The sequence below is a fragment of the Schistocerca piceifrons genome, chromosome X (genome assembly GCF_021461385.2).
Source record: "Schistocerca piceifrons isolate TAMUIC-IGC-003096 chromosome X, iqSchPice1.1, whole genome shotgun sequence".
Classification (NCBI taxonomy): domain Eukaryota; kingdom Metazoa; phylum Arthropoda; class Insecta; order Orthoptera; family Acrididae; genus Schistocerca; species Schistocerca piceifrons.
The window spans coordinates 821949942-821976609 of NC_060149.1; the positions used below are offsets into that span (position 1 = coordinate 821949942).

Sequence of the window (26668 nt, forward strand, 5' to 3'; positions counted from 1 at the left end):
GGATTAGATTAGATCAGGAAATTAGACACTTAAAGTAGTAAAGAAGTTTTGATATTTGGGGACCAAAATAACTGATGATGGTCGAAGTAGAGAGGATATAAAATGTAGACTGGCAATGGCAAGGAAAGAGTATCTGAAGAAGAGAAATTTGTTAACATCGAGTATAGATTTAAGTGTCAGGAAGTCGTTTCTGAAAGTATTTGTATGGAGTGTAGCCATGTATGGAAGTGAAATGTGGACCATAAATAGTTTAGGCAAGAAGAGAATAGAAGCTTTCAAAATTTTTTGCTACAGAAGAATGCTGAAGATTAAATGGGTAGATCACATAACTAATGAGGAGGTATTGAATAGAATTGGAGAGAAGAGAAATTTGTGGTGCATCTTGACTAAAAGAAGGGATTGGTTAGTAGGGCATATTCTGAGGCATCAAGGGATCACCAATTTAGTATTGGAGGGCAGCGTGGAGGGTAAAAATCATAGAGGGAGACAAAGAGATGAATACACTAAACAGATTCAGAAGGTACTGGGAGTTGAAGAAGCTTGCACAGGATAGAGTAGCATGGAGAGCTGCATCAAACCAGTCTCTTATATATAAAAACAAAGATGATGTGACTTACCAAACGAGAGCGCTGGCAGCTTGATAGACACACAAGCAAACACAAACATACACACAAAATTCAAGCATTCGCAACCAATGGTTGCTTCATCAGAAAGAGGGAAGGAGAGGGAAAGACGAAAGGAAGTGGGTTTTAAGGGAGAGGGTAAGGAGTCATTCCAGTCCCGGGACGGAAAGACTTACCTTAGGGGGAAAAAAGGACGGGTATACACTCGCGCACACACACACACATATCCATCCACACATATACAGACACAAGCAGACATATATATGTCTGCTTGTGTCTCTATATGTGTGGATGGATATGTGTGTGTGTGGATGTGTGTGTGCGCGAGTGTATACCCGTCCTTTTTTCCCCCTAAGGTAAGTCTTTCCGCTCCCGGGATTGGAAGGACTTCTTACCCTCTCCCTTAAAACCCAAATCCTTTCGTCTTTCCCTCTCCTTCCCTCTTTCCTGACGAGGCAACCGTTGGTTGCGAAAGCTAGAATTTTGTGTGTATGTTTGTGTGTCTATCGACGTGCCAGCGCTTTCGTTTGGTATGTCACATCATCTTTGTTTTTAGATGTATTTTTTCCCACGTGGAATGTTTCCTATATATATATTTATTATTTTTTTTAATCAACCCACTAAACAATATGTTCTGTGAAACAGCCATAATTCGTATAAGACTGGTAACTTGCAGCTTCTTTGCTGCAGGGGAATTGAAATTTTGACTTGGATTTGAGATAAGTGCAAAGAAAGAAATCACAGTGTTAGAAATCTGTGAAGCACAGAGGCCAAAGAATGACGTTTATTTTCAAAAAACTTGCGCTGCAAGCCTTGCCTTGTAGCCTCAGTCTTCATCATGCCAGAATCACATTTGTTCCTATGTTCAAAATTGAAGCCCTATGTTTGAAAATACAGAACTGTGTAACAGGCTGCCATAATTTCCCAATGTGACACACTGTGTAGCACTTAAAGAAGTATAGTCCAATGATCTGAATAATAAAGATATTACATAATTATCTGAACTCACCACTGGTGTATTCTGGAGGAAGCAGTGTGGCTTTCCTGTTACCCAAAATTTAGTATTTACATCATTGTCCAAACGGAAATGTGACTCATTACCCACCGACAAAACAATACCAAGAATCTCTAGCATTCATCCCAAAAATAGTATGTAATTTAAAAAATCACCATTAACTAAATTTCGCATGATGAAGATTTTGTGTAAGTGTAGCAACCTGTCACACAGCAAGTAATGAAACAGACTCAAATAACATACCACCTTGGGGCATGCTATGGACACTCAGGACGCAATTCCACAACAAATGATAAATCACAAAAAATGATTCCACTCTTCTGAAAATTCAATTAGAACCTGGACTATTGCCACTGCACTTAACATCGTACTGTCAACATAAACAGTTACAAAAGCATCTTTATTTCTAAAAGCCTGCTAAATAGCACAAACACTGCTTGTCTACATTCATATCAGACTGCACATGGCACTTCTATTTCCTGTTTTGGGAATATTATCCAGTTCAAAAGCACACATTATTTTCATGTCACCCTTTTCTGTTTTCAAGAAAGGGTAAAGCAATGTAATACACTGAGTGACCATCATTAGAACCATTAAGTTATTTTACATCCACTGTGGAAAATATATGCACTGGCCAAGGGATTGTGAAGTGCATCACACAAATTCCAAGTTAATTCTGAGCAAGCCTTGTTAGTAATATTGTTTGGTCATATCCAGCTAGTCATCTCTTCTCATCTTCTTCACAAAAATGCAAAGTTACCAAATTTGCGTCAAATAGAAAGACTTGGACCAAGTAGAACAGTCCCAGATGGTGTCTCCTGGCCAATAATGCCATTATGCATTAATTTCAATAACTGAATAGAGAATTACAAACCATCTTCCACATTTTTGCTTTGTATTCTCTTTTTGTACTTATCTGTCATTATCTGTTCAATGCAAGGGAAAAGTTAAGCAATCTAACAGTTTTTATTTAAGTTCAAAAAAAATATTTTATTTTAAAAATGAAGTTGGAAATGATAAAGAGTGAGAACTATGATCAACTACAATAGAACTGAAGATATTTTACAAAATTCAAAATAGAAATGTCCACAATCCATAGATGACAGCAGAAATCTTTATCAAGAATTTTGTAAATGCTGTTGAGGAAACAATGCAAAAGCTTTATTATTATTATTATTATTATTATTATTATTACAAAATTCAAAATAGAAATGTCCACAATCCATAGATGACAGCAGAAATCTTTATCAAGAATTTTGTAAATGCTGTTGAGGAAACAATGCAAAAGCTTTATTATTATTATTATTATTATTATTATTATTATTATTATTATTATTTATATATAAGAAAAGCCATGAACATGCCAAAGGGCATTCACTACACCTTTACATTAGGTAATTACAACACCTGTAACTGTAAATGCAAGAAAAGTATATGGTCACTTCTTTTAAAAGTGAAAGATCAACAGGTACAGACAATATTGTAAGATTACTGCTAAGATCCTGCTTTAACCAGTTAAATAATATCCTGGCTCATATATTCAATGCCGTAACTGATCAATCTGATTTCTCCAACAGAACAAAATTTCCTACTGTGAAGCTACTTTACAAAAAGGTGATGGTCCTGGTGTTAAGGATCATCCATTCACATGCTTTTTCATTGAGTCCTCTCAGGTCCTGGAAACTACCTTGTATTGTTTGAGCAGCATGTTAGCAGCATTGATATTATTAGCAAACATAAATTCCGTTTTTGAAAATAAGGTCATACTTTCACTTTGAGACTATATTTTAAATGCCTGGACAAGGAGACATAGCCAGTTTTTTTTTCTTTTAGGCTTTCAATTGTCTACCTCACAATACTTTTTATTACAGCATGCAACAACAGAATCTCATAAATAATTGCCTAAAATCTTATATACACAAGAGACAAAACATTCAAACCTAGATATAAATAAGAAATTGGACTGAGGGATACAGTGACTTGTGAATGGTACATTATGGAATAATCTCGATCACTACATTATGGATTCCCGTTCGACTCTGTCTTTGGTCTCCAACTGTTTCTTATTTATACTCCTTTTGTTATAAAAGTTGCAGGATATGGTTTTTTTTTAAACAGACAATTCTATTTACCAAGCAATGGTCCTAGCTCCTGCTGAAGTAGTCCCTTTGGCTATCTATACACAGTTGCCAATGTTTCTGGAGGTTTTGGAAGCAAGCAGGGAAATTTTCAACTGCAATGCTTGTAAGCTCATTCACAGCTTGTTGGATGTCTGTGAGATCTTGATGAAGCTTTCCTTTCAATTGTATTTTCACTCGCAGGAACAAGAAAAAAATCACAAGGCAAGAGGATGGATAAATATGGTGGATGTGGGATGGTAATAACAGAATGTCTGGCCAGATATTCAGTAACAGATGAAGCAGTATGGGGTCTTGCATTGTCACGCAGTAAGAACCAGTCCTGAGAATGCCACAAACCAGAGCAGCAACGTCAAACTGCTTGTCACAAGCGTTTCAAGAGTTTGACATAAAGAGTTCGGTTCACTGTTTGACCAGGAGAGACATACTCATGGTGAACTAATCATTTACTGTCAAAGAATGTGATCAACATTGTGACAGTTCTCGAACGTTGCAGCTTGACTTTTTTTGAGGCTGGTGAGCAAGGTCTCTGCCATTCAGCACTTTGATGCTTCGTGTGAGGGTCATACTGGTAGCACCAACTTCCATCGTCAACAATAATCTTTGACACAAATGTGGGATCACATCTGGCTCTATCCAGTACCTCAGCAAAAATTCTTCATCTTTCCTCTTTCTGTTCGTCCATTAGTGTGTGAGCAATGAGTTTTGCATTAAGTTTACATTTCCCTACATCGTCCCGTAAAATCTTACGATACACATCACAATTCAAATTAACTTCTGATATTGCATGCACAGTTACAAGACTGTCTTCTTGCAATAACTGCCTGACACACTCCACATTTGCATTGGTATGTGCTGTACACTGGTGACCAGCTCTGGGATTGTCTTGCACTAAATCTCTGCCTTCAAAAAAAAAACTTTTGTGCCACTCGAAAACACGACTTCTTGAAAGTGCCTTGCCTGCTTAATCATTATCTTTGATTCACTAGGGGGTTTTCCACAGCTTAACGCAGAACTTAATGTTCATTCTTTGCTCACAATCAATCTCCATTGTGTCACTGTAACTAATGCACCATGAACCCAAACAAAGGTGTTGCTAAGCACAGCCCTGCCACCTAGTGAGTTCGCATGAAAACATGGCCAAGGTCATTTGAAGGATGCACACATACCAGGCAACATAAAAACATTTGTTCCTTTTTAGTTTGCAAACTCATAAATAATAAAAAAAACCTGTCCTGGACTGTTTCTGACCTACCTCTATCATCCAACAAAACAAGCAAACTTAACAATACTTTATGACGATACAAGCAGTATAAGAGTCAACAAAGTATCCCCAGTAATGCCAGACAACTACTTGCAGATGTGTGCCACTTTATACAAAATACAGTACTGATAGACTAAGCAACAAGTCTACTAAGCATCATTCACTCACTTGCACTGAATCACTATCTCATACACCATAAGACAATGGGGAAAAATAGAAGATACTACACATGGGATTAAAACAGAAGTGAAACCATGGGAGAGCTAAAAGAATGGGACAGGGAACTGTGACTGGCTGACCACTTACAAATAAACTGGAAGAGACCGTCACCCTGTTAATACATTAAGAAAATTTCCCTAAAATTTTTGGAAACAAGTTGGACAAATCACAGAACCATCTGCCACTGCCTTCTGGTTGGGAAACAAAACACAGTCTAATAAAAAGGGGCGCACAGTGATCTGTACGCCACAAGCACCACACGTTGGAAGGTCCTCTCGCTGGAGCAAGAAGCCACACGACATAAGGCTGTGGCCTAGGTGAAGATGGGTAAGGGAAACCTAGTCCTGTCAAGATGACTGGAAGGAGGTATGCCATGGCAGCGCTGTGCGCTTTACTAGACAGAGTTTATTGTCTGTCACTTCCAGCCAGTCATCCTCACACCAATGGGAAATACTGATCAAAAGTGTTGTGGCTGCAAACAAATCTCATCGCTAATCACATTTTTATAAAGGCCACATTTGGAAGCAGTTGCCATAATGACAGTACTCAATATCACAGATACTAGTATCTTGATGTCTACCATTTATATTCATGTATGTGTACGAACCACCCTCTGGAACAATTCAGATATTGAAAGAAAATCTTTACCACTCACAAAAAACTGTTGTCACAGTTATGCTTGGAGATCATCCCCGAGGCTCCTCTTTTTGAGGAAAGTCATAGTACTGGCCACTAACTCACAATAAATTGTGACTTTCATTATTTATAGTTTTTCTCACTTTGAAACAAACGAAACTTCACACAATCATAACACAAGAATGAATAGTGACACACACTTTGTTTAGTATAAAAATATGTAAAACGTTTAAGTACCAAAATATATCATATGACAATAGGTCTCTAAGAGACAAGATGGTTTCCCATCTGGTTTTTGTGTGTTTTTTTTATCTATACATAACTTTACATCATCATAAGTGAAAAACCATTAATATAAATGATGCAAAGTGGCAGCCTCACACTGCCCAACAACAAATAATGCAGCTGTTAACTTTAAGTCACTTGAGTACCTTCATGTAATTTTCTATGCTTCTAAAAAACAATGGGAATTCTAATGCTCCAATTCCTGTATCGTCTTGATGAAATTACAAAAGAAATCCAAGTTCTGCAGTCATATATTGCCATGTGATATTCCTACGATCAACTGTTTTTTTATTTGAAATGTTACCCACAGTGACGATCACAGTTTAATCCTCCTCCCACTCTCAAAGTAGGGGTCAATACAGGAAGCTAATTTCTGTTAGTCCACACCTATAAAATAGTTATAAAAGGAGGAGGTTAGAGCTAGATACGAGTGGAACTAGATATGACTACACAAAAATAAACACTACAGCTTTAAATACATAGAAAATCAGCTTCTCTTTATGCTAGCTACAAGTTACAAACACCTGTGAAGGATTATAGGAACTTCAATTACTGGCTGCTAAGTAACCATGTGGAATCCTCAAAAAATCGATTTAGTATGGATACTTATGACAATTCAAGTGAACTGTCTAATCAAAATATGTAGAAGACATTATCAGTGATTAGATTGTTGTAATTATCTCAAAGTAAAATGTGTATGTTAAATAAGAGACTAGCGTAAACAGAGAACATCTTCAAGGTATCTTAGTGCAACTACAATGAGTTACCTTATCACGGGCATAGGCCCAGAGGCTTGCTGCATGCACTGGATAGGAATCACCACTATCACAATCTGTACTTCCTGGGCAACTCTCACATGTCTGCAAGACTTCAAGACAACAAAGGAAGACCCAGCATGCTACAGCACCTGGTGGTGTAGAGATTTCTAGGATTTCCAGCTCTCTGATACACATGTGTAGGAACTGAAGTGCACGCATTGCTAACTGGAAATAAATTTCACTATGAGTAACTTTATTTGTGCAGGTCAACATATACAATAATAATCTTTAGGATGTTGTAGCTCTTCTACTTTCCATGCTTACTCAGCAGAACTGGAGAGCAATTATGCCTTGTGCAATACACAGTTTTTTAGTTTTGTTATCACCCAAACATTTTCTAGAACTTTATAGGCTGTCTTTAGCAGGGTCTTTGTTTAACTTTTTTTTTTGAGGAAGTATTGTTACATGTTAACCTCTTTTGTAGGTTACATGAATTTTTGGCTCAAAGGAGTTTACATTTGTAAAGGATTGATTAGTAAGTGTCAAATATTTTACATTAGTTTACACAGAGTAAACAGCTAAGACATATGCCACTAAGTTGAGGAATTATGCATTGTTCACTTACATTACACTTAGCTTACATCTATGGTACTAAATTTCAAAATAATACAAATGTATATTTGTTAACACTCACATGACACTATTAGTTGTGAATGCTAAACTACCATAATATACGATACAGTTTGTCACCTGCAAACAATGGAACTTTTACATTTTTCTGTCTTTCATTAATTTCAAAACAAAAATTGCTGCATATCGCGTTATTTAGCACGTTGCAGGGTCCTTTTTTTTGTGGTCTCATTTCTTGTGTTTGTGACATGTTAAAGCAATTATTTCTCTTGTTTCTGCCTAGCTATGTAGTGTTCATCTGTTTTGTTTCGTGTGTGTGTGTGTGTGTGTGTGTGTGTGTGTGTGTGTGTGTGTGTGTGTTCCAAAATTAACAGAGGATGAACAGGTATAATCATCAATTCGTACTGGACATCATGCAACAGAATTTAATGCACCAGGAGATGGTGTAAGAAAAGCAATTACTTTTTCCAAGAAGTTATTGGCTACTCTAAGATTCCATGCCACTGGTGAATCAAAGTACGCCAAAGAACTATACTTTTGGTACATCAACATCCTAACTGACAGAACCCTTTCTCTTTGAGGTCTCAATGACCTGTCTTCTCAGCAATACTGTAAATGCAGGCATTTTATTTTCTGTTTAATGTCATGAACAGTTTGTTGTCTGCAACCTACACTCTTAACATACAGCATATTTTGTTTAATGCTGCACCATGTTTGTTCCTATTTTTATAATCTTTACTTTTGATGTCAAAAAGAGTAAACTTCAGTTCATATCATCGATTAATACACTCATGTATTCTTTGCACCATGTTGCCATATTCTACCTTCTTTCTTCTTGAAATAATTTTGCTAAGCATGCCACATGAGCTATGAAGTGCACAGTTGCAGAAATCTTTACCACCTGAAGGCACACACAAGACAAAATGCTTCGGCCTCTATTGGCAACATTCATGTTACATCGTAAGCACTTTCACTCACAAATGCAACTTTTCCATCAGTTCAATGAAACATGCAGCAGCAGTGTGGGGGTAGCGAGTTTGGGCAGTCTACACAGTTCTGCAGACTCTTGTTGTACACTAAAAGCAATGTATAAATTAGACACTTATGAAGTGAAGAGATGAGACAGGGTAAACTACAATGTTTCAAGTATACCACCCGACAAAAAATGTGAAGCACTCAGAAAGGAAGAAGGAAACAAAATGAAACTTGACAGGTCTAGAGAGTATGTGATATTATTTCCGTAATTACAAAACCAAGTAAAAATGATGAAGAACTTGGCAGTATGGGCTCACTTATCAGAAAGACATTACACCCTATCAGGGCTGGATTTAGTTGGGAAGGGTGTTAGAGTGATTGTATCCATCCTTTGGGCAAGCTGGACCACAAGTGTTTAACTGTTCTTTGATATCCTGGATACCGAAAGTGGAACAGAGCTGAAGTGCAAGCCCATCCCAAACATGTTATATCAGGGACAGATCTGGGGATCTTGCTGGTTACACGAGTACCTCAACATTACACAGACAGTGTATAGACACACATGCCATGTGTGTACAAGCACTGACCCACTGAAAAATGAGATCACAATAGTGTCACATGACACGTAATACATGGGGACATAGAATGTCTGTGACGTACCCTTGTGCCATCAGAGTTCCCTCAGTGACTACTAGCTTCGACCTGAAGTGATACCCCACTCCTCCCCATGCCATGCTGCCAGGAGCAACACTCTAAAACATCGGAAGAATGGGACCTCTGCCCATGTTGGTGTCATACTCGCTGGTAACAGTCATTTGTGGTGGTGCAGAACCACAACTCATCACTAATCACTGTCCAATGCCATCCATCAGTACTCCAAGCTTCCCTATAAAGACATTACTCCACACGGAGCCATATTTGCTGTTTTAATGGAAGCCTATGCTCTAGATAATAATTCATTAGTCTGGCTGTTGCTAGTCTCTAGCCAATGGTGTGGGATGATGCAGAATGTTGCAGGGTGTCCATTACCTGTTCTCGAATATCAGGCGTAGATGTGAAGACATTACAATAGCTGAACAAAGAATCCTGTACAAAGATGTGAGAGATTTTATGAATATATTGATACAAAACACAAGAATGATGTAATACCTAGAAACATTGAACAAACAAATCTTACATTACACAGATTGCAGGAAATTCTAGAAATTCTATTCTGTTCTAAAGATGAAATTCTGTCTTTACTGTTGAAGAGATGGTGGGCAACAATATTTCTAGTGTAAAAAGCTGGAGTAAATTTCCTGGACTGTAGTTTCCTGGCAAGCACCTGTGAAGTCCTACCCACATACAGCATCAGGGCTCATTTGCTATGAGTGTGGTTTTGTGCTGTCTGGTGTCGGATAAAGGAGAGCTGTTATCCTTTTATCTTTTTGCTGATTATATTGTCAATCAGGGTAGAACTATAACCATTACTGTATGCAATTTCTTTAACTATTTTCAATTCATTTTCAAAATCTGTTTTGGTTTGGGGCACAGAAAGTAGGCAGTGCACCATGGAATGGAAGGCTGCATGTTTGTGTTTTATGGGATGCTGGGAACTGGCTGGTATTATTGTGTCTGTTGAGATTACTTTTCTGTATATCTTAAATAAATGCTGTTGGTTGCAGATGTCATATGTTTGCAGAATATGTCATTAACCTATCAAGTCAAAATTTGTCTTCTGCTTTAATCACATTTCAGTTGCCATCCTGGTATCTTACATCTCCATTGGATTTGTTCTGGTTTTATGTAACTATTTTGCTAAAATTTCCATTGTCTCTCCAACAAGAAAATTAGAAAACAGGCTGCTAACATCAAATGGGACTAGTTTTGCACTAGGTGTAATGGGTACATCTTTCAGTTTTTCACTAATGCAAGTGAAGTAGGTATTCCAAATTTTGCTTGAAATTTAGTTTTTGTTTTATTTAGTGATTGTACCTCTTTCACTAATTTATGGCAAGGTGCTGAACTGAAGACACTACAGGTCTTATTGGAACATCTTTGTGAATCTTAGGTAACCCATATAACCTGGGTTCTATTTGATTCATGTTTGTGAGGTATTTGACATCACTACCAATAAATAAAGATTTGCAGGTTTTAATAAGGTTCTTCACTTCCATGGCATATTTCATTGTGAGATCGTTCATGTAACTTAGGGAACTCTACAGGGTTGAGGAATGTAAATACTTGTTTAATACGTTATGACTTATTAAGTAAAACTTAACTGTTCCCCTCGTCACCCTTGGTGGCAATCACATCTTGATAAGATAGTTTTTTCTGTAATGTGCACAACACTTTTTGCTCCCTACAACTAGTGTTAAATGCATCTCTATTTTCAGTTTTTAGTTCATGAGCTACCAAATGATTCACAGACACATCACCTGATAAAGAATGTTCAAGATCCACTTTCCAGTATGTCTAGCTGTTGTTTGGAAACATTGGATTTCAGAACATATTTAATTCTCTTATTTAAAATTTGTATTTCTTCAGAAAACAAATTTAGATTTGATAGGTTAATGACATGTTCTGCAAACTGTTGACATCTGTAACCAACAGAATTTATTTAAGATATACAGGAAAGTAACCTCAACAGACACAATAATACCAGCCACTTCCCAGCATCTCATAACAAACATCCAGCCTTTCACTCCATGGTGCAACACTTACTATCTGTACCTCAAACCAAACCAGATTTTGAAAATGAATTGAAAATAGTTAAAGAAATAGCATACAGTAATGGTTACAGTCCTACACCGATTGACAATATACTCAGCAAAAAGAAGAGACAGAGGATAACAGCTCTCCTTTATCCACCTCAGACAACGCAAAACAACGCCGATAGCAAATGGGATCCAATGCTATATGTGGGTACGACTTCACGGGTGCTTGCCAGGAAACTAAAATCTAGGAAATTTACTCCAGCTTTTTACACTACGGACAGTGAAGATAAGATTCCATCTTTAGAACAGAATGGAATTTATAGAATTTCCTGCAATCTGTGTAATGTAAGATTTGTTTGTTCAGTGTCTCTTTATGTATTACATGATTCTTGTGTTTTGTATCGATATTGTCATAAAATGTCAGCTATCTTTGTACGGCACTCTTTGTTCAGATATTAAATCCCACTAAAGTTGTGTGGGCTATCTGTTCAGCATTAAGTTATCTGATGATGGCCTAAGAAGCCGAAAGCTGGTTGATAACGAACTAATAAATATTATTGTGAAACATTAATACATTGTATTCAAGTTATTAATAAACTCCAATTATTTACATCCCCACTTTTTGTCTCTGCATAGATGTGACAATGATGCTAATCTGTCCTGTTGGCAAAAATGTCATTTTTCTAACCAACAGCGGGCGCTCGAACGGAAAGCAGCGAAAACTCGACATGCCGATCAACCTACAGGGAACAGGGAGCTTAAACGTCGTGTACAGACTGACACAGAGAAGGCACAAACATAGTCAGCAGAAATGACCAAAACATCTGGCACATGGAACAAGTATGGCACAGTATAGAAGCTAAGTCCCTGTTAGTTGATCTCAGCCTAAAAACTGGCTGGCTTGGACGACTGCTGCCGCCAAGTAAATGTCTCGGTGAGTGGGTCTGCCCATACTATGTTCCACGTGCACCATCCATCATAGCTTTCCACACTATTCTGCCGTAAGACCCACAACAGCTCATCTAAGTTTATATGTATGCGCGCTAGCGGGGATACTAAACTGTAGATGGTGTGTATGTTCAAGAAATTACATAAGCATCTGACCATGTCTTTGTGGGACTTAGATAATGTCCAAGACAAACAGTCAAAATTAAGATAAGCCACAACCAAATAAATTGCTTAAGACTGAGATAATCTGAAGAAAGATATACTTGCAACAACTGAATATGAGGAAAAAATACTTTAAAGCTGTAAGGGGGAGAACATGAAAAAGAAATAAACTGTGCACTTCTCAACTACTTCAGAACAGTAAAGACTGGACAAGTTAGAGAATGTCAACTTACATTCACTGTCATAAAAATCTTATACTACAATGGAATCGCTGCACTCCCGCAAATCTTGTCAGTATGTCACAACTTCTATAAGCCTGTGTGTAATATTTGGATAAACATTGCGGCACCAGGCTGCTGGCGCGCTACAGTTTGAATATTCCACCAATGTCATCTGCGAGAGCTGACCACCAGAGGCACACTGGGTGGTATCAGCCACAATGTCTACTGGACCCCTCTTCTTTATAAGCACTGTGCAGCAGACACTCACCCTCATATTGTGTTCATACTTACTGTCACCAACTGTTTGTATCAGTTCCTGGATTGTTTCAGTGTTTGTGTCTATGTTCTCAACTGTCATTTGCCTGTATGTGGAAGAAGAATAAACTGCGTTTCCTTTTGGCTGTGATATTGTTATCTTGCAGTACATTATAACTGGCGATGAGTATGATGTTCACTTCCACGTGCCCAGTCTGTCTGGTTTTTCTTTTGGTTCTTCTTGCCATGGAGGGAGTGTTCCAATCTCCCCTCGAGCAACAGCAGACTCTTACTGTTGCCATAATGATCTCATCAACCACACTGACTGTGGAGGCTTCCACACCATTGGCATACCTACCACCCTTTCCCCATTATGACAATGCAGTCTAAGCCTGGGAGGCTTATGAGAAGCAGCTTTGGCAACATTTCATCTCTTTTGATGCCACCGATGCTAAAGTGTGTAAGGCTTTTTTTCTTTCTTGATTTCTCCTCACATCTACTAGTTGTGGCATTTAGACCCCTCCAGAAACCTACATCGTTTTTGTTCAACAAAATTATCACCGTAAATGCAAGCAAATCATTGCAGCACACGTTCTATTGTTGTCATAGACAGCTCCACCAGTCCAACCAGGACTGCGTTGCCAAACTCCATGACCTCAGTCATAAATGTCAGTTTGTTGACTATGCTCATCATGATTCTTGTACCGATCCTATGGTCTGTCATGCATCATTCAGTTGGCTCCTGACAAGGAAGTGTGTCAATGTGCACAACAGTGTGAGAATCCATCTTGGGCTGAAGTGTTAAACATGGCTCACTCTTTCAAGTTATCTTTTTCAGCTGGCGACTAGATTGCGGCTGAGTGTAACATAGCTGCAGTGGTTCCTCTTCCTGGTTGTCGGGCGTCAGTCAGTTCTTGGGGTGAGGACGACGTGGCAGCCATACAAATGTGGCCTCTGCATCATACTTGATAACTGTCAAACAACAACAACATTCATCTTGCCCATAATGTTTTGTGTAACATGACAGGGTCACATGCCCTACATGCTAGGCGACTTGCAACAACTGTAGGAAAAAACAACATACAGCATCTGTGTGTCGTTCCCACCCCTCCTGTGGTCATGGATATGGATTTTAACTGTATGTCTCCAGTGCTTAAAAATCGTAACTTTATCAAAGTGCAAATGATGGACAAAGTACTCAGACTACAATTAGACACGGGTGCAGCTGTGACTTTACTGAGCTCGCAAACTTAGGTGGATATGGGATCTCCAGCATTGTCTCCAATTATGTTTCATGAGTTACAGCAAGCAGTATATTCCAGTTTTACAGCAATTTTGGCTCCCACTATTTATAAATCTGTGGTTTGTTCCTTGACTTTTTTGGTACTGAATGATACTGACACGACAAATTTGTTCAGTCTGTATGCTTTCAATGATTTTGGTTTTTCCATTTTGGATATCATTCTCCTCTTTTCCAACCAGGTCCCTTACCAGCAGTTAGATTCTCTGTCTTTTGAGTTCCCATCTCTTTTCGCAGATGGGTTAAGTTGTGTCACTAATTTTGCAGCCCACATTACCCTGAAATCTAAACTGCAGCTGCACTTTATAAGTGATTGGTCTAATCCCATTGTCACTGTCAAGAAGCTGACTGATCAGCTTCACCTCTGTGGTGACTTTTTTAGTTGATGCCCCATCACTGACACCTACTCTTTGTCCCGTCCCGACGAGTTGGTGACTATACTCCACAGGGCCAAGTTTTTCTCCAAACCTGATTTATCTGAGGCCTGTTAACAGGTTTTGTTGGATGAGGATTCTAAATGTTTCCTTCAGGTTGCACCAATATCAGCACCTCCTGTTTGGTGTGGCTAACACTCCGGTGATTTTTCAGTGTTTTTCAGAACAACTGAACGTCCATTCTGGGATGCATCAACTATCTTGATGACACTGTCGTGTCAAGTGCATCCACAGAAGAGCATTTATGTAACTTATGCACCTTGTTCATGGTCTTAAGTACTGCAGGATTGAAATTCAACTTGGCCAAGTCACACTTTTTTCAGTCATTCATTGTGTACTTTGGGTTTGAGGTTTCTTGGGACAGTGTACGCCTTTACATCATCATGTCACCATGGTCACAGCACTGGCTTGCCCAACAAATGTCAAAGAATGCCAAGGGTTTTTAGGTAGAAGAGCTTACTATCAAAAAATTTATTCAAGGTGTGGCCGATTTGGCCCATCCCCTCCAATGTTCCTTTTCAGTAGACACCAGCCTGTGAGTGCTCCTTGTTTGGCTACTTTCCATCCTGGCCACTAACTGGTTTTCACTATGGACGCCTCTCGGTATGGACTCAGGGCTGTTCTCACACATCAATATGAGGATTGTTCCGAACAACCGATAGCTTACACATTGAAAATGCTGAACTCTGCTCAGTGGCGCTATTCCTAGATTGAAAACGAAGCACTTGCTATTGTTTATGCCCTCAAAAAGTTTCATTTGTTCTTGTATGGCTCCATGTTCCACCTCATTACCGACCACAAGTCCTTGGTTTTGTTATTTCATTCTTCCGCTTCATTGGCCGGCAAGGCATTGGGCCTTGTTTATGTCTCGCTACAACTACCTAGCAGCACACTGACGCGCTATCCGTGCTTTCGACAGAGCAGGATCCAACTTTTGATCAGGATGAACTCTTGTTTTCACTTAGATTCTGAAGGGCAATGTACAGGGGAACGGTTTCCTATTACGGGCTCCCATATCACAGCTGCTGTCGATTTGGTTTTTCATTAAGTTTTCGCCTCATTCAGCATGGTTGGCCGGACAGTGCTTCTGATCCTTTGTGTAACTATTTTGCCCTCTGTCACCACCTTTTAGTGTCTGATGGTGGTGTTCTCTTAACTACGAAGGGCTGTTGCCTAGGGTTCTGATCCCAGCCACTCTAGAGCAGGCTGTGCTTCAGCTCCAACATGAGGGACATTTGGGGGGAGGGGTCTCGTGTACCAAGTTACTGGCCTTTGAACACGTGTTTTCGCCCATCACTGATGGTGAAACTGTGCATCTTCTTGTGGCCTGCTCTCATTGTGCAATCCAACAGGCAGTGCCACAGGCAACATTCTGTCCATGGCCCTCACCGCAATGTCCATGGGAACACATCCACGTTATTTCACAGGACCTTTCATAAATTCTTCCTGGTTGTTGGTTGTCGATGCTTTCTAAATTTCCACATGTTATCCACTGTCCTTTGATATCAGCCACATCTGTGATTCAGGCCCTCTCCAATTTTTTTTTTTTCCTTCTATTGAAGAATTGCCTTATATGCTTGTGATGGGTAATGGACCACCAAGGCATTCACAACTGAACTACTACTCCGTTTCACCCGCAATCTAATGGTGATGTGGCACATCTCACCCACACATTCAAGGGGTAAATGAAGAGGTACATCACTTATCCATCCACAGACACAATCTTGACACACTCTTAGAGTTCCTATGGATTTATACTAGTGAGAGACCAGAGTCAGGTCAAAATGCTCAAAGGTCGCCGCCAGCCAACATTTCATTCTACATCTGTTCATGTCGCTCCACTAATGCTCGTTGGCATGGCGCTCATCATGATCGGCTGCTGGCTCTGCATTCATTGCGTACACTGGGTTTGAGGTTTCTTCGGACAGTGTAAGCCTTTACGTCATCATGTTGCCATGGTCACAGAACTGGCTTGCCCAACAAATGTCAAAGAATGCCAAGGGTTTTCAGGTAGAAGAGCTTAGTATCACAAATTTATTCCAGGTGTGGCTGATTTAGCCCATCCCCTCCAATGTTCCTTTTCAGTAGACACCAGCCTGTGAGTGCACATATATGCTTTTGGTATCTAAATCTGCTCGTTCAGCCACCGACCAAATTGCTTTCCATCCAGAGCCCAAAGCTGGCGAAGCCACCGCCTCTGTATGGTTCACAACAGTTATGGGTTGACGGCACACCACCACAACCAGCTGTGTCCTCGCGCCATGGCGAGGGCCGTGGGATCAACTGCTGCCTCCTCCCTCAGTGCCTGTTCTGGCCTTGCAGAGTGTCCCTTTTGCAGGGGCAGACTAGCCCTCCTTATGGATGTCACCACATCCTGCCTTCACTGGGGCCCAGTCCCCTGGCACCTTCCTGCAATGCTTAGCTGCCCCCGGTGATTCCACTCCCAGCTGGGCTGGTGCCTTTGGGTGTCGGAAAGAACAGATACCATCTATATATAGATGCACAAACAGTGCCTGAACTCTTACAGGAATTGGCAAAAAGCCGTGAGTAATGAGTATAATGGGCAGAGGCACTATGAATATAGTGCGGGACAGTAAGTTGGGAATGTGAGTCTCACGGGAGGCGTGCCAGAGGTAAGGCCCTGCAGTCACACTATCCCGTGTCCTCGGTGGCTCAGATGGATACAGCGTCTGCCATGTAAGCAGGAAATCCCGGGTTCAAGTCCCAGTCGGGGCACACATTTTCAACTGTCCCCGTTGACTTGTATCAATGCCTGTATGCAGCTAAGGGTATTCATTTCATTGTAATTTCATTCTAACGAGCTGCATGGTCACTGATGGTATCTGTTCTTTCGGACATGTCCGAAAGAAGAGATACCATCTTCATATATATAACTTTTTTTCTGCTGAGTGACTCACATGGTGGCAACTGAGGTCAAATATTTATGTAAATATTTACAGGCTAATATTATCCAGTAAGGAGGAAGCCACTCCAATGATGTTTTACTGATACTTGAGGGGTGGTAGTAACAAGGCAATAGGTTGTTTGGCACTTGAAAGACCCGAGATATGACCGTACCAATGAAATTTTAAGCACCTCATTGGATTTGGCACACAGGGTTGCACTTTAAGGAAACCAGCCTGGCAGCACAAATGAGTAGGAAGAGTAATAATGTTTTATCTGTGTTGTTTGTGGCTACATTAATATTTCTGTAAATAATGCACAATTTTTTCATGGATTTGTGTGTGTCACTAATACATCGTAGATATTTGCATATCTAGAATACTACTTTTCAAAGATATTTTCTTTTCTACTGAATACAACTTAGTATCACAGAATATGTTTTGTTATTGTACATTGCTTTTCTAAGACGCATGGCTCTGAGTACTATTGTCTAAAGATGGTTTGACTGACTGGGTAATAATAATAATAATAATAATAATAATAATAATAATAATTATTATTATTATTATTATTATTATAATAATAATAATAATAATAATAATTATTATTATTATTATTATTATTATGGCTTCAGGGTGCTCACAAGTTAGGCTGAGTGCTTCTGCTGCCAGGCAGTAGACACAGCTTCAGCAACATTTGCAGTATGAGAGAGTAGAACCACTGGACTCCTAAGTATGTCAGCTCAGGAACAGTCCCATAAACCTAAGGAAGCCAATTATGACACTGACTAGCACCAGAATGGGGACCCAGGATCCAGCAAACTCAAATTCAGTGCTTGCTAACTGAACTGCCCGAGGTGCTCTCCATTTGGCACGACCACAAAGGTGGTCTACATGGGTGATGTTTTGCAGAATGTAGTTGACTTACAAAGGAAACTAACTAAAATTATCACTTAAGGAAACAGTAAAGATCACAGGCAATCAGTTATTTATTTGCAATTTTCACTGTTTTATTAAGTAATAATTTGGAATAATTGCCATTTTACCTACAAGCATGTTCTCTAAAACTTACTAAAATGTTGCAAATTAACTTCAGATAGGTTTACATACTGCCATACCTCTCCTGGTCGGAGTAACAGCAGGAGCATTGCACTCTGACGTGAAAACAGGTAGCCACGAAAGTCTAGCAAAGAAATTCTGCACTCCGTAAGTAGACACCGCCGTCCCACATCCAGCTGTTTGCTCAAAACAATGCTAGACCAACTATCAAACGGCTTCTGGAAGTCACTAAGCCATGCAGGTGTGTCTGGCAGAAAAAGGCATAATAATACTATGTAATGCACATTACATATTTATTTTCCTTTCAAAAACATTAATTTCTTTTCATTAGACTATAGTAAACATTAAAAACACATTTTAGGTGCTCCAATATAAAATAAGTTGAACTGAAAAAAACTGTTTCTCTTACCTCCAACATTTGAGTTCAAGACAAACTGAGTAAATAAGGCATCCAACTCATCATATTGTACTAGTGCTTCATCATGTAAACCAAGCATCTGAAGCACAAATGCTAATTCTTCCTGAAAGTATAAAAGGAAATTTAGTTGTTAATCATTACACATTTTATTACATTTACATTCTCTCTCTCTCTCTCTCTCTCTCTCTCTCTCTCTCTCTCACACACACACACACAATCAAAATGTTAACTGGTACGTCTTTAACTGATGCTGCAGTTGGCTGTTACATTATCTAGTCTCAAGGATCCACATGACCAATAAATCGGAATTAAAGTTTCAGGTTTGTAACTGTGACAGTAATCATGTGGCTGGTGGTTGTTTCAATAATAAACTTTATGTTATTACAGCCAAGTTTTTCAAAATGTTAATTTTTGACAAAACAGAGTAAAGTTTAACATCTCACTGGCACTGAGGTCATTAGAGATCGAGTATATGCTTGATTTGGATAAAAACGATTAAGGAACTGGTCATTGCCTTGCTTAAAATATAATCTAGATTCAGCTAAAGTAATATGGAAAACAACGGAGAGCCTAAATTGAGATGACTGAATACAGATTTGTAATCTCTTTCTCGAATATAAATATCAAATAGGCTAATTACACTGCTCACTCAATTGGAAAAATGAGCAATGGTTCAAATGGATTTTGGCACTATGCAGTTTGCCTATGGAACAGTGATATACACTTTGAAGTAAAAACCTTTCATGGCCTTGGATGTTAGTGATAAGTGCCTCTCTGCAGGTGCAGATACTTTTTTCTCCTGACTAATTTTATTAATAACTGTCAAAAGAAGCTGGTTCAATCTCACATTAAAATAATGAAGCATGATTTATTGAACAGCATCTGATTCTGGGACTTTTTAAATGCACATACATTGTAGTAAGCAGTTTCCATAACTGGAATGAGTAATTTTATTACATTTGATAACTGATACCCAGCTACCCTCGATTAATGCACTGACAAATTTCAGTCATCAAAGAAACTGTGGTCCGTACTCGGTTGGGTATTGATGTTCAATTCTGCACCACAAAAGGCATACCACCAGAACACTTTGAATAGGATATATTAGCATCCAGGTTAATAAACGCATTTAATGTAACTCACATTGTCAAGAACATTGAGACACTGTTTCCACAAAAATCAGTTGGCTGAACAGTGACTATCTTCTCTCCTGAGCATTTGCCTTTGCTGTTTATTCCAGAGTTCTCACCTTTCTCACAAATCCATCCCTAACTAACAACTTATAATAGTCTGGCGGCCTTTAGTGGAAAGGTTGCACATGAAAGAATGATAACTAACAACACATATTACCATACTGAAGCAGGGGTCATTCCCTCCCAAGAAGGGGGCTTCAAATAATGTCACAACTGGGAAAAAAGTTACTAGGACTGCTTAGGATTTTATGTGGCTTAAAATTTCTAAAGAGGAGAAATGGGCAGAGAATCTTCTCCTATTGGCTTCTGCAAATATCTGCAGTGGCGCTTGTAAAAAGCACACCACCATATGCAGTGCTGCACATCTGACAGACTGCTCACTGTAATTGATAAACAGAATAGTTGGAGGTATAGAAGTGATCACAGTTAAGGTTGGCCATGTTACCTCCATCTCTTCTCAACTGAGGTAATGATGCACTATAGCCATTAGACCACCTAAATAAATACATCAATGTCTTGCAGAGACATAACAAATGTTACTTCTTATGAATGTGATAGAAACTCATCCATATGGGCATTGTATACATCCATGTCAGAACGTCTTCACATAGTAAAAAAGTCATTCCTTTAAAAACACTGAAGTGAAAAATGATGACAACACAATAAAAGTATTAGGCTTGCTATTATAAAGGAATAAGTTTCCATTCCAATTCGAACTCCACAAATTAATTTTCATTCATACTGCACAAGAATCTGTTACAGTCTTACTGTTGAAAAACAAATTAAAAACAAATAACTGCACAATTGTTTAAAATAATAAAAGGGTTACACAGGTTTATCATGTGATATACAAAATAAACCAGTCACAAATAAAAACAAGATTTCTGTCCTATTAGAGTGGGTTAAAGATAAGATTTTAAATGTGGCATTGTGTCCAGGTTGCCCTGCTTTCTTTTGGTTTAGACCTCTTTGTACTCTGCACTGTTTTCTGTTAAGGATGGCACCTGTCTGAAAAGTGACTGTTACAGTGTACATCAGTTTTCATTTATTGCTGAAAAGGGTCTGCACAACCTAGAAAATAGAAATCAATGTACAGTGTAGTTGATTTCCACAGGAAAGCATATCAAAATGTGTTCCTGTGAAAACATTTGGTTGTTTTATGGACTAATTCTTCCACATGAGTCCTGCATCTGATGAAAGTTCCATTAATTATGAGATATGTACTGTGTTTTCCCCCCTCTTCCTTTATCTCTCTAGCACTGTGATGTGCCTAGAGGGCACATTTACTTTATGGTTGTTTTGTAAACATTTTAATGACCACCACCAACTGTACATGTTAAGTGTGCTGGTACTTCAGTCATAGTTTCGTAAGCTCTGGTTGAATATCCTGTGCATTTTTCTCCCATTCTGGAGGACATCCAACAAGTGGAAGTAAACACTACTTATTTTATGTATTTGTGGAGCTATTTGTTTAAGCCTACATGACTACTTGTTAGCATTATTTTGGAGCTAACAATAGGTACATTAGCAACACAATTTTCTTCTGCAGTTTTGCTGTGTTGGCATCAATAATCTCAATTTGAATTGAGCCATTACAAGTTTATCACAAGAGCACCAAAGGGCAACACATGCAAAATATAGAAGCCAAAGAGCTTTGTCAATTTTCTTTCTGCATTTTCCACACACAATATCCTTTTACAAGCAACAACACCATAACCACAGTTCTCATAGTTTAAGTGCCATGCAGAGTTAGATACTTACATTTTATTTTTAATCAGATAAAAACTGGAGTTGTGTGTTCTGGCATGGTCAAGTTGAAATTCTGTCTGAAGTCAACAGTTATTTCTCTTTGTGAAACTCTTTACATTGGCACCCTCAGGCTCCCACTTAGAAGGGGAGAAGGAAGAATACTGTTTAACATCCCAGTGATGATGTTAGAGACCGGTCACAAGTTTAGGTTGGGGATGGGAACTGGCTGCATCACTTGGGTGTGACATTGCTGTGGGGAAAGTAAGTGTTGAAACAAGGCACTCAGTAATTATTTTGGGCAGTGCTATAGCTCAGACAATGAATAACCTTAAGGTCTCATATTGCTTTAATACCAGTTTAACAAAATGTTTTGCATCAACAATAACCCAATGTAACTGACACACACAATTGGTTCTTTCACCCAAAGAGATGGCCCTGTTTCACAGGGCTGCATGCCAGAAAAATCTTTGTTAATACCACTTCCTTCCTCCTAAGTAACTGAAATTAGTAATATTAAATAGGGAAAACATTCAGCTATCATTTGATGATGGCCTAATAAGCTAAAATCTGGCCCACAACCAAATAAGTAATTTTTTGCACAACATTAGGAAACAGTTTCCTTCTTAATACTGTTAGGTTTTGACAAGCATCAGCATCAATCTCACTCCAGTCAACTGAAAAGAAATACCCTACGGACGGGTAGGACACTTTATTTACCTTTGTTTTTATTCTGTAATTCTAACAAATGAATTTCCTACTAATACTAACTTTTTCTTGACAAGTTAACAACTTCCCCTTCTAAAATTACATAATTTTCCGATCACTACATAAAACATATACATGTCACAGTAGGGCCTATCACTGAGTACTTAAGTTTCTTCATCTTTACACATTTCACTTGTCTACAAGGCAGATAGCCTCCATGCAGTGTATTAATTCTGCTCTCAGTTGTCAGTTTAACTGTTTTGGTACAGTAATCATTTGTTAGTATTCTAGCCATTTGCTAAAATGTAAGCGCTTTTGACAAATAATGCATGTTGCTGTCACCAACAGCCTTCTGTAACCTACAATTGGTGTAAATGCCAGCAAAGGCACTCCAGTGGCAATAACTCACACTTTAAAAATTTCTTAAGTAATAGTATTAATGCATATCCATTCTAACCAAATACTAGCTCAAGAACCTTTTCTGCTGGGAAAACCATGTTTGTTTGAGATCATTCAGAATTAACATAACAATGGAAGATACCACAGTTCCACAATTCAAATCTAACTTCGCAACACAATTATACTGTGTTGCGTTAAGTATGCTACACAAAATCATTAACATAAATCAGCAATGTCATTACATAATAGTACAGTTATTTTACCTGCAAAAGAAAATAATGACAGAAGTTCCATCCAGGCTCATTTCTTCGTTCTCTCTGTTCCCTAATTACTTCTTCAAACTTTATCAATGTCCTATTGTATGCCGCCAAAACCAGTACTCTAATTCTTGTCAACATACCCCGCCAAGATTCAGCAGAACGGGACTCTGATCGAATAGGATTAATGACAGATAAACACCTGAAATACATGCCAGTTTTTCTAACAATCATTCCAATAGATGTACACAGGGAAATACTATTATCTAGGTACCTTTTAGAATACAATGTAACACAATGCAATGACATTAGCCAGGCCATATTCTGCAACTGGCTTGTCTGATCTAAAATGAAATAAGAAGGGAAATACTGTGAATGAGAAAGTGTCTCTCCTTGAAACCACACATCCTCTTAAGTTATCAGTAACTGTGTCATTAGTGAATACTCTCTGAAAGGAACAGCAACTGAGTTAAGTATGTAATTTGTAACTAATTCATAAAATTTAGTAATACACATTTCCAACACTATCAATTTTATGGTCTTTTCAACAAGGCATTTCTATTCATTTATTTACTTTATTTGGGAGGGAGGGGAATGCAACTCTTATTTGCAAATAGGTCTACTACTTTTTAGTTTCTCCATGTCACTCCTGAACTGGTCACATTTATGCAGAGTTTGCATCGTAACATTTCTGTTTGGTGCTTTCATATGTGTACCTAATGGTAACCACTTTACAATAGAAAGCACTGTGTTCATATCAAACATACAAAATATCAAAAAATGTTTTAGGCTGTGGTTTTTCATTTTACACAATAAATACACCATGAGCACTTTCAATCCTAGCTCATGTGTTACATTCCTTCCCAAATTTGGCATCAATACTCATACTGTTCGTGAGTGGTGCAATTTTGCCCTATAGCCGAATACAGAGTTTGATAAACATTTACAAACACTGCAAGGAGACCCAGGAAAAAACATTTCATTCAAAAACTGTACGTCATTCAATCCACCTATTGGGCCAAACAAATAAACACTGTAGGGCTATGGTATGTAACCTGAACTGCTAATATTATCATATTCTAATAAAGAACTCACATGCAAAAAGTTTAGATCATTTCTACTACAAAATTTGCAATGTGTGCCACAACAATGACGTGCTAAAATGCAATTAAACAGTATTTCTATCACCTACACTATGTTAAATCATGAAACTAATGATTGATGTAATATATTTACCTGTCAGCATGTTTCGATGCAAAGTCACTTCTAATTTTGTCCAATACAGACGTTCTAAGTAGTAATTTGTTAGTTTTCTTTACATCATAAGTTTCGACAAGCACAATTAACCAGTCGTGAATGTTATGCTGGTTTAGAATTTTCATCCAGTTCTCAATGTCATCACGAACGGAAGTTTTGTACACATCTACGTCCTGGAAGAAGTAAATAATGGAACTTTCAAGTTATTGCACACGGCTTAATAACTGAACATACACAGAAGCCAAACTTACAGAACAATCTGTCCAAAATGTATGGAAGATTGGTTGCTTAGTCAAGTGCCAATCTGAGTCTTTCGGCAATATTTCCTTCGAAAAAGGAATAAATTTGGCTTCAATAAATACACTTTTAACGGCTCTTCCATATGATCTCTTCCACTCCGTACTTTCTTGAGGAATTCCTTTCTCTAACAGGGTTTCAAGACTAGAAACCAATGCTTTATCTCCAGAATCTGCAACGCCATGAATTAACAAATAAACGGGGACACCTCAAGGATAATACGGCATTCTCGTGTCACACTATCATCATTTTGGGAAGTATCATTGTACTTACATGTAATTATCGGTTTGTTGTCCATAATGTACATTATTCATCTTCCTTGTAACATCTGAAAATAGAGTTAGGAGACAACAAAGCACAACAACTATCGCAAACCATGTTACACCAACTACCATTTCCTAGGTACACATTCACTGTCATTAACAGAAGTTTGTATATGTCACACACATCTCATGGCCTACTTCAGCTTCTATCACAACTTCAAACAGCCACCACTCAAACATTCAACACGCGTGACGTGCATTTCTTACAATACAACTTCGAAGATACACCACTTCTATAGTCAAAGATTAAAACGTACTTTCTGGTAGATTGTACTCTGGAGGTATTATATACCCGTTATACCGATAGTCTAATCTACATAAGCCGGAGCTTCAGTATAACAACAATGCGCAGCTGTCAAACTGACGGCCAGTGGATGTCTCGTTGCACATCAGAACCGAAGCTGTTTTACTCTCATACTGCAACTGTGTCGAACACATGTATACAAGAATGAGTCACTGACATATTCCTGTTTGTAAATCCACAAATGTAATTTTAACAAGTACCGAAAATTGTGAAACTCGAGAACGGAGTGTTGCGTACAACGCTGAAATCGAGTAAATTATGTAGCAGGATGTGTCATATTCTCGTGCGTAAATGCGATGCTGCAACTGACACATGTGCACGAGAACGAATCGGAATATCATTCCCACTTTAAACGAGCAAGAATGGACTTCTAACAAGTCAGGAAAATTATGATGCACGAAAACCAAACATTACGCAGCTATCAGGTATAGTGCAGAATGTACGGTATGCACATACGTAAAAGGTTAAAAAACATTTTTTCCACGGCAATAAATGTAAATGGTTCAAATGGCTCCGAGCACTACGGGACTTAACATCGGTGGTCATCAGTCCCCTAGAAATCAGAACTATTTAAACCTAACTAACCTAAGGGCATCTCACACATCCATGCCCGAGGCAGGATTCGAACCTGCAACGTAGCAGTCGCGCGGTTCCGGACTGAAGCGGCTAGAACCGCACGGCCACCGCGGCCGGCAATAAACGTAAGAGACGATGACAAATTGCTGTTATGTATGGATGCACAAAGCCGTTTGTAATGTTACTATGCAATCGCTTAATTCAAATGAATTTCGTTGTCTGTTTCCTCACTGTATGATTTGACAAATGACACTCTTATTTGGGTAGAATCAGGTTTTCATATCCAGAAGCAGTTACGAAAAGGAAATCTAAAAGGATACGGAAAGCCGGAATACATGTGCACTGTGAACACAGGTTCAATTTAAGTAAGTATTGAGGTACGATAAGATTTTGTGTGATATTGTTTGAAATTGGTATAAACTTCACTTTATGCTGTTTCCTCGCCACAGTTAGTTCACCAGAAAAACCAACAATTAAAAATCAGAATCACGCATATGCAAAAGAGGTATGAGAGTACTTGAATATAGGTTTATTTGACTAATTTTTAGCTGAACTGCGTGAAGAAGTCATAATTTTGCAACTATGATTCTTTTCATTAGTTTTTTGCAATTCCTTCCACTAAAAACCTCTAGAAACATAATAAATACAGTATGTGATCAAAAGTATCCG

At 38.5% G+C, this 26668-nt stretch overlaps 1 protein-coding gene across 1 annotated transcript in view; it reads right to left on the minus strand.

Annotated features, from left to right (window-relative positions):
• Positions 1-25313, minus strand: part of LOC124722897 (trafficking protein particle complex subunit 10) — a 166905-nt gene extending 141592 nt beyond the window's left edge. Inside the window, exons 1-7 of the mRNA XM_047248038.1 lie at positions 25070-25313; positions 24751-24968; positions 24479-24672; positions 23249-23444; positions 18931-19042; positions 18581-18768; positions 6948-7163 (exon numbers count right to left, since the gene is read on the minus strand). Of these exons, the coding sequence (XP_047103994.1) occupies positions 6948-7163; positions 18581-18768; positions 18931-19042; positions 23249-23444; positions 24479-24672; positions 24751-24968; positions 25070-25103 (1158 nt within the window). The 5' untranslated portion in view covers positions 25104-25313. The remainder of the gene's footprint in view (positions 1-6947; positions 7164-18580; positions 18769-18930; positions 19043-23248; positions 23445-24478; positions 24673-24750; positions 24969-25069) is intronic.
• Positions 25314-26668: the final 1355 nt, after the last annotated feature.